Raw genomic sequence first — 9367 nt, forward strand, 5'->3', positions numbered from 1 at the left:
TGGTGAAGACTTGAAAACCGTTAAGTCTTTCAAGTATCTCTGTAGCATTCTCTCTAAAACTTGCGACACAGAAAATGAAATCCAGACCAAGATTAGATTGGCAAGCTCAAGCTTTGGAAAATTATCCAAATGCGCCTTCCTAAACCGTGATCTAACTGTGGAGACTAAAATCAAGGTTTATCAGGCAATCTGTCTATCCATCTTACTATTTGGCAGTGAAACTTTGACCTTATACAAGGCCCAAATCAGAAGACTTGAAGGGCTTCATATCCGCTGTCTTCAAACTATTCTTAATATCACATGGCGTGACCAAATCCCCTATGTAACTATTTTAGAAAATGCTTCAACCATCAGTATTGAATTAATGATAGTAAGTCACCAGCTCCGGTGGATCGGTCATATGATCAGGATACCTGAATGTCGCCTATCACGTCAAATACTATACGGCGAGCTGAGGGATGGAAACTAGAAACCGCTATCCGGGAGAGAGAGAGAAAAAAAAAGCGGTTTAAAGACCAAATAAAGGCCACCCTCAAACAATGCAACCTCTCTGTTGACCAACTTGATATTCTGGTCACTGACCGAGAAAGTATTCTCTCTCCCATTCAGAGTAGGTTGATCATGGCACCATCTCGTTAGACAGATTCCGCCTTATTCTGGAGTTTCTTTTATATATTTTTTTCTTAGCGCCTTTTGAGAGGAGAGCTGCCTCTTCCATCAGCTATAAGGCAGACGAGACCTACTGTCTTTTGCAACTACGCTTTCATGTAAACTTAGAAGTGCCTTCTGGTTCATTGTGTATTAGCAGTACTCAGCAACAAGCCAATGTTCCTAGTTCTCCCCTTCCACCCCCATGGTCTTCAGTTCCTACTCACAGCTCCCCTTGCTCTACATTTGCCACTTCTGTACTCACATGTACCTATTGTAACAAATCAGGTCATTCGGGTGATTTTTGTTTTCGTCGTAAGCGTTGTGTGCACAAGTCAAGACAGTCCCCTATCAGTAGGAATGTATCGGATATTACTTATAATGTGACGCATGATCCCTCTAGAGTAAAGCCGCAGGATAAGTTTAACTATTGTCATATCCATGGTCGTTGTAAACATTCGACTGATCAGTGTTTTAAGATTTTACAGCTTAGAGCAAAGACATCTTCTCAGCCTAGACAATCTCTGTTCCATTTTCACAAGCACTCGTTTCCCAACCCCCCAAAGGTTTGACCTCTACTGTGAGGTACCAGATAATTTCTCAGTCACTGTAGATACTGGTGCAGAATGTAGTCTCATAAGTAGAAAAACTTATTATGCTCTCCGTGATTTGCACAATATCCCTTTATGCCCTTTTTCTATTAGTTTGCATTTTGTACAAGATGCCCCCTTGCTTATTCTTGGGTCTTTTCGCATTTCCTTAAGGTTTTCCTTGGTATATCCCCTAGTCGCCGTGTAGTGACTTTCTGTAATTTTGTTATTCCTGCAACAGAGAAGCCAGTTTCCATTTGTGATTCCCCTCCTGTGCATGATCAGGTTGTTCAGTTGCATTCTAAGGGACCTCCTTGCTTTAACTCTCCTATTCTTTCTTGTGCTGCTGTTGTTGTTGAAGAACATTGCATTGGACCTTTAAGTGCAGTTCGAGTTCCTGTGCGCACGTCAGGTGCTCCAATTGGGTCTGACGTTTTATCTCAGCCTGACTCTGTTCGTGTTCGTTACCTTGCTTTGGAAAGGACTCTCTCCACTATTCGCGAAGATCATGTTACCACAGCTATGGTAACCAACATCACAGGTGCTCCTATCACTTTCTCTCTTGGCAGTCACTGAGGCTCCTTTGAAATAGTTGACGTTGATGCTTTTCAGGATTCACCTACCATTGCAGCTTCTGTACTACAGTCTCCACAAGTGAGTGACCCGGCTCACTTGGCCTCCAAATTTGTAGGTGAGACTGATTTTCCTAATGAGACGCCTCGTCTCATTGACCTGTCAGGCTTTGGTTTTGCCTGGTGATCCATTAGAACTTACAGATCATGTGGTTCATAGAATTGATCTTCAACCAGGTGTTCGTCCTGTTTATGCTCCCTCTTATAGGTTGCCTTACTCTCGTCGGTTGTTGCACAGTCCTTGGTTGACGACATGTTACGCGAAGGCATTGTACAAGAACCTCACTCGGAGTACTAACTCCTTGTGGTGCCTAAGAAGGATGGATCTTTTCGTCCTGTTATTGATTATAGACGAGTTAACGAGGTCACTATTCCTGACCATTACCTTTTGCCTGTACTAAGTGACCTTCTTCAGTCCATTGGCACTGGTAATACGGTGTTCACCACCTTAGACTTGAAAGCGGGTTTTTGGCAGATACCGCTGGAGGAGAAGTCTCGTAAGGTCACGGCCTTCTCTACTCCCAATGGACATTATGAATGGCTTCGTTGCCCCATGGGATTGCGGAATGCTCCCTTGACTTGCCAGCGCTTGATTAACTCCATTTTTCATGGTCTAATAGGCAACGGACTTTTTGTTTACCTGGATGATTTAATCTTAGTTTCCAAGGATGTGGAGAGCCACTTCACTAAGTTGTCCATGGTCTTGCAACGGTTTGCTGATGCTGGATTGAAACTCAATTTGCCCAAGTGTTCTTTTCTTAAATCTAGTATCCAACTCCAAGGTCGTGTTGTTGACAAACATGGTATTCACACTACTGATGATAAGGTCAAAGCGGTTAGGGATTTCCCTATACATAAGTCAGTTATAAATGTACGTTCCTTCATTGGTCTGGCAGGGTACTATCATGCATTTATTAGGATTTTTGCTTCAATTGCTTCCCCACTAACACGTCTCCTCAAGAAGGATACTTCCTTCCAATGGTGTGATGTTCATCAGGAAAGTTTTGATTCCTTGAAACTTGCGCTTACTGAGGCCCCTATGTTGACATCCCCAGACTATAGCCTTTCCTTTACTATTTGTACAGATGCTTCTGGTATAGGTATTGGAGCTTTACTTAAGCAGCAAGTAGACGGTTGTACACCCCATGTTCTTGCATATGCTAGTCGCATTCTTAACAAGCTTGAGTTTCGTTACTCTGTCACTCATCTGGAGACCTTGGCAGTGGTGTGGGCCTTAAAGCATTTTCGTGATACCATTTTTGTATATCCTTTTACTGTCTACACGGACCACACTGTCGTCACTTAGCTTTCCCAAGGCAAGAATTTAACAGGTCGCCTAGCCAGATAGTTTCTCACGATTGAAAAATTTAACGCCATATTACATGGTCTACAAACAGTGTTGCTGATGCACTTTCACGTAATTTCCCTGTTGCTGCTGTTACAGTAATTGACAACTTCTCTCTGAAGGATCTAACCAAAGCTCAGCGTGAGGACCCTGTTTGGTCTGCTGTTATTCATGCTTTGGAGACTAGTGATGATACAACCTTACCAGATATACCTGTTCCCCTGTCCCAATTTTCCTTGCAGAACAAGGTTCTTATTCGTAATGTAGAAGTATTTGAGCAGGATGTGGCACAACTAGTGATCCCTGACTCCCTAGTTCCTGTTGTTCTGTCCCTTGCTCATGATGCCCCTCAGGCTGGTCACCCAGGTCGTGACAAAACTCTGGCTATGGCACGTAAGAAGTATTATTGGCCAAAAATGCAACTAGACATTACCTCTCATGTAGCCCAATGTAGCTCTTGCGCCCAGAACAAATGCTTCACGCACACTCATCCCATTTTAGAGTACCCTACTTCTCGCCCTTTTCAGACAATGGCCATAGACCTTTTACAACTGCCTCGTAGTACTCAAAGTTCGGTGTATGTCCTTGTGTGTGTAGACCACTTTAGTCGTTTTGTAATATTGGCTCCCTTACGTAACAAGTCTGTTCTATTAGTAGCCCATGCTTTAGCTTCTCATGTTTTTTGTCCATACACTACTCCTTCAGTGCTCCTTAGTGACAATGGGTCGGAATTTAGGAATGAGGTTTTAGCGAGCATTTATGAGCGTTACGGCATCACGCAAACATTCGTGACTGCTTACCATCCTGTATCCAATGGTCTTGTGGAGAGGACGGATAGAAATTTTTTAGACGTACTCAGGCACGTTGCTAGTAACCTTCATGAATCTTGGGAGGATTGGCTTCCCCATGTCAGTGCTTGTATTAACAACACCATTAATGTCTCTATTGGCAATACGCCTCATTATATTATCTATGAAGTGGAAAAACGGCTCCCTTATGATGTGTTTGATAGTCCTCCTCGTCTCCTCTACAATATTGAGGACTATGGCCAACTCCAAAGTCACACTTTGCATTCTATTTATAGTTCTGTTAGAAGTCAACTTGATGTTTCCAAGGCCAAGATGTTGAAAAACCAGCATCTACGGGCTAAGCCTGTTAAAATTAGCATTGAGGATCATGTATATAAAAGGATGCATGACCGCCAATCTAAGCTCAATTGTAGATTTACGAGTCCCTTTTTGGTGACAGAACAGTTACATCCTAATAACCTCAGGATCTTTGATCCTTCACAGGGACTGAGCGAAGTGTTTCACGTGGATAGGCTTAAGGTTACGAAAGTGCCTATCCCTGCATTTACTTGGCCTCCCCCCCTGCCCCCTGTACAAACTATGCCTTGTGTATATACCCCTCATAGTTATATTCTTCAGTCAAGGGGTTCTGTATCTATTTAAGCTGTTTTTGTGGATTGCTTGTAATGTATTTATAATGTCTTGTATTCTTAGTGAACTTTACCGTTTTTTGTGTCCCTTTCTTAGGTATAATGTGTAATTATTGTTTAGCTCTTAAGTGTAATGTCTTGAATTATATTTTGTAATGTTCAGCTATTAAGTATCATGTTCCGGACGTCCGGCAATTGCTGTGTTTTTCTCGTGTTTAATTGTCGCCAGTTCTTATATTTTTTCATATGTTTGTATGTATCTTTGTATGTTGTATTGTTTTATGTATGTATATTTATATAGTCCATGTTTCAAGTAATTATGTATGTTCATATAAAAATTTTCTCCACACTTTTGTGTGCGTGGAGTGTATTAGTTCGTATGTTATGTTGTTTTTATGTATTAGGGTGTGCTGAATCATTCTTTTCCTTATTTTTGTATTCACACTGTTGTGTGTGTGGGACATCCTATGAGATTGTTCATTTTGTCTTGCCGTGGCCAATTGCTTTCCTTGTTTGCTCGGTGAAGTCACCGAGTGGTGGTGGCCGAGCAATGTGATGGTGTACGTGTATAGCACCGTGCATTTGTGATTATTGTGCGTATGTATATAATTATGTTGTACATATTTTTGTAATATTTGGTTGCTTTGTGGCGTGGCTCGGCGTCGGAGACAGTCCGGGTTCTGCCTCCTTAGAGACAGCACGCTTGTATATGTAGTGCTTTACAATTATCAATTTATTCAGATTCAGAGTTTCATTGGCCACCCTTATATATCAGGGTTCCGTTCTTGGGCCACGTCTATTCATAGTATATATATGAATATTATAGACTACGGACTGAAATCTATTGTTTCTAAATTTGCTGATGATACAAAACTGTGCGGAATGGTAAATGATCACTGACCAATTAGATATTCAAGAAGATTTAGATGAATTACAGCAATGGTCTGAAAAGTGGTTAATGGTATTTAACACAAGTAAGTGCAAGGTTATGTACATAGGTAAAAATAACAGTAAGTACGATTACAAGTTGTTTGGAGATTCGTTAACAAAAGTGGATAGTGAAAAGAATCTCGGCGTAATTATCAGTAACGATATCAAATCATCTATGCAGTATATTTCAGCTTTTGAGAAAGCAAATAAGATTCTAGGACTGATTGCGAAGTCTTTTGACTTCAAAGGTCCATCTCTCATCAACAAGCTATATAAATCGTTAGTTCGTCCACATTTGGAATATACTGTTTCCGTATGGTCACCGGATCTCATTAAAGACATTGGCAGATTAGAAAAAAAAAAGTGCAACGGCGAGCCACAAAACTGATTCCAAAAATAAAAAATAAATCATATGAAAATCGATTTAACACATGAGTGGAGTTTCTCAAGGTTATGTTCTTGGGTCACTTCTATTCATAGTATATATAAATGATATAGACCAGTGTTTCTCAACCTTTTTTGTTCTGTGGCCCCTTTCGACTCGATAAAATAACAATATTAGTTGGATGAATTTATTTGTTGAATACTATCAAAATTAATAAAGCAGGAATACATGTAGGCGAACTTGGCTCTTTTTTCAAAAGTTTCAGTGGGATCCCTGTGACTGATGCAGGGCTGCCATCTTATCGATATTTGGCTTCAGAGATGTCAGAGAATGACGTAAATCGACTCTTTTTTCTATATCAAGGTTAGTTTCAAGTCTTTGACAGCAAGTGCATCATCCGACTGAAACCAGTCTCGACTAAGTACGACGTGGAAAAAGCAAGTAGAAGCAACTTCACTTCCTTCCTGAGCAGTGGGTACTTTTCATACACATCTTTATTTATCCAAAGCTTATGGCGCCCTCCACGCTTGAACCTTGCTCGAGCTGCTCTGTCCTTCTACAGTTCAATGACACTTTCTTGTAGGGTGGCATCAACTTTAGATGCATTAGCAATGAACGGGTCCACAAACCAGTCAGGCACGGTCATTTGAAATAGGTCAGAAAAGCGAGATTCCATATCATTATGCAACTGCTTCAGATGGTCGACATACACTGCTAGGTCAGCATCAAACAGCTGAGTGGATATACTTGCTAAGGATGGAAACTGGGCAAACTCCCGTCTCCTAAGGTTAAGCCAGAACAGCTTGAGTTTCTCTATAAATGCAGTGATCGCCCCCTTGCATGAAAACAAGGTGGAGTCATTTCCTTGAAGCTCATTGTTCAAAACATTTAAATTTTCAAATATGTCTGACAGGTACAGTATATCGCTCTTTGCATCAACAACCTTTTGTCCGAGTTCCGTCTCACTCAAGAAAGAGATATCGCTGTCCCAAAGTGCAACAAAACGTTGAAAACAATTACCCTTAGACACCTTACTTCCGTGTGCAACACAAGTCGTTCGAATTCTTCACTGTTCTTCCCAAATAGTTGCTGAAAAAGGTGATCCTGCAGAGCATTCTTTTTTATCAAGTTGACAGCTTTGATAACATGCCCAAGTGCTTCATGCAGACGTCTTGCTAAGCTTTTGGCGACCAGGTGCTGCCGGTGAACAACACAGTGCACACAAACGACGTTGGGGACAGCTTTTTTCAAGTACGCACTGAATTCCCGACACCTTCCGATCATAGCAGCAGCGCCATCTGTTGCACAAGCGATGATGTTCGTGAGTGGAATGTTGTTTTCCTCAAAATATGCCTCAAGTTTTTTGAAGGTTGACTTGCCTTTAGTGTCAGTTGTTAATTTCAGGTCCAAAAATCAGTTCTTCACGTATTCCATCAACATCAAAGAACCTTGCGTACGCCATCAAAAGGGCAGAATTATCAGGTAAAGTAGTTTCGTCAAGTTGAAGCGAGAACTCATTTACCTGCAGTTGGCTCTCAAAATCAGCAGCCATTTCATCGATCCGTCGCGATACTGAAGAGTTGTTCAGCGGAATAACACTAGTGACCTCTTGTTGACTTTGCTTCATGACTGTTGAAAGCACTATGGCCACTGCCGGTATGATGAAAGATTCACCAATAGTATGAGGTTTGCCTGCTTTTGCGATCAAATTGGATATCTTGTAAATAGCCAGCATTCCTTTGTCTATTTTTGCCATTTTTTGGGTGAAAATACGATTCACTGTCATCCTTCCTTGGAACTCATCACGTAAATTTTTTAAAAACTCTAGCGGTTTGTCTTTCTTGTCTTTATGCGCAGTCTCCAGATGTTTTTTTCAGTTTGCAGGGGTACATACTCTCATTTGACATGGAGGCCTTGCATATCAGGTACATGGGCATTGCAGAATTTTGTGGGGACTCGATGAATCCATAAGCAAGATATCCGACTGAATATTGCCTGCATTTTTTCTTAGATCCACTGGCCATACTTTTCTGGAGCATAAACAAACAAAACTCATTAATACTAAGTACCGATATTATTGAATGGGAAATATCTGCCCTTCAAATAACTAAGCAAGTTAACAAATAAACAAAAACTATTAGCCATAAGTTTTGCATTTCGCGAAAAGGAATGCAGTCTACTCTTAACACACAGTTTTTAACATACATACCCGAAATGAGATGTATTCTTTGCTCACAACCTGAACCAAAACGCCAAAAATTAACTTATGGTTTTAATGCGAAAATTCAGCGATATCGAAGCAATAGTAAAAAAAAAAAAAAAAGCAATCACAGGGAAAAGAAAACCCCAGATTGGCCCTGTTCTAGCCCGCCACGAAACAAATACCTCCACAAAAAGCCGTTTCCTAATACTAGATACCTACTAAGCGTGTAGAGCAGTAGCAGTAGCAGAGCCGAGAGTTAAGTACTTGTATTCGGTCTGACAGGTTTATATACTATACAGTGTTTCCGGCGGAACCCTTTGTTGTGTCACTTTTATCTTGCGAACAGTGTTTCCGGCGGTTACATGTGTTGTGACGCTTTCATCTCGCGAGTCAGCGCCTGAAGTCTGCTGCTGCAGCCTGTATGTGTGTGCGTGTGTGCGTGTTAACTCTGTGACGCATCTATGCGGCTACACCGCCACAATTCCACTGACACATGAATCACACGCACTTGCTCACACGCTCAATTGCATCGACATACAGTTGTCATGTGCCACCTCACTAACAAACGAAATTCCTCTGTGGCTCCCCGTAACTTCCCGTGGCCCCCCATTTCTTAAAGTTGGCCGCGTGGCCCCCTGAAAAAAAATCACATGTTTCTAAATTTGCTGAAGACAGAAAACTATGCGGGATGGCAAATGATCACTTAAATTAATTAGATATTCATGAAGATTTAGATCAACTACAGCAATAGTCTGAAAAGTGGTCAGTGAAATTTAACACAAGTACATGCAAGGTTATACACATAGCACAGTAAGTACGATTACAAGATATTTGGAAATTCGTTAACAAAAATAGATAGTGAAAACGATCTCGGGGTAATTATCAGTAACGATCTCAAATCATCTATGCAGTATATTTCAGCCTTTGAGAAAGCAAATAATGTTCTTTGACTGATTGCACGACCATTTGACTTCAAAGGTCCATCTCTTGTTAGTTCGTTCACATTTGGAATATGCTGTTTCCGTATGATCACCGAATCTCATTAAAGACGTTGACAGATTGGAAAAAAGTACAACGGCGAGCCACAAAAGTGATTCTAAATATCAAAAATAAATTATACGAAAATCGACTAAAACATATAAATCTATTTTGCCTAAAAAGCGTAGACTCACAGGTGACTTTAACATTCTAAAGGG

The 9367-nt window shown here is 40.9% G+C and overlaps 2 protein-coding genes across 2 annotated transcripts; both read right to left on the reverse strand.

The window, feature by feature from the left end:
- Positions 1-6524: 6524 nt before the first annotated feature.
- Positions 6525-7252, reverse strand: LOC143032648 (protein FAM200C-like). Its single transcript, XM_076197526.1, has 2 exons — positions 7004-7252; positions 6525-6911 (listed from the first exon to the last, which is right to left on the reverse strand). The coding sequence occupies exons 1-2, from the start codon at positions 7250-7252 to the stop codon at positions 6525-6527; spliced, it is 636 nt and encodes a 211-aa protein (XP_076053641.1).
- A 103-nt stretch (positions 7253-7355) lies between these two features.
- On the reverse strand, positions 7356-7724 carry LOC143032649 (zinc finger BED domain-containing protein 5-like). The gene has a single exon (XM_076197527.1). It carries the CDS (start codon positions 7722-7724, stop codon positions 7356-7358), a length of 369 nt encoding a protein of 122 aa, XP_076053642.1.
- Positions 7725-9367: the final 1643 nt, after the last annotated feature.

Source organism: Oratosquilla oratoria, chromosome 14 (genome assembly GCF_046742065.1).
Source record: "Oratosquilla oratoria isolate Oo_2021 chromosome 14, ASM4674206v1, whole genome shotgun sequence".
Lineage (NCBI taxonomy): Eukaryota > Metazoa > Arthropoda > Malacostraca > Stomatopoda > Squillidae > Oratosquilla > Oratosquilla oratoria.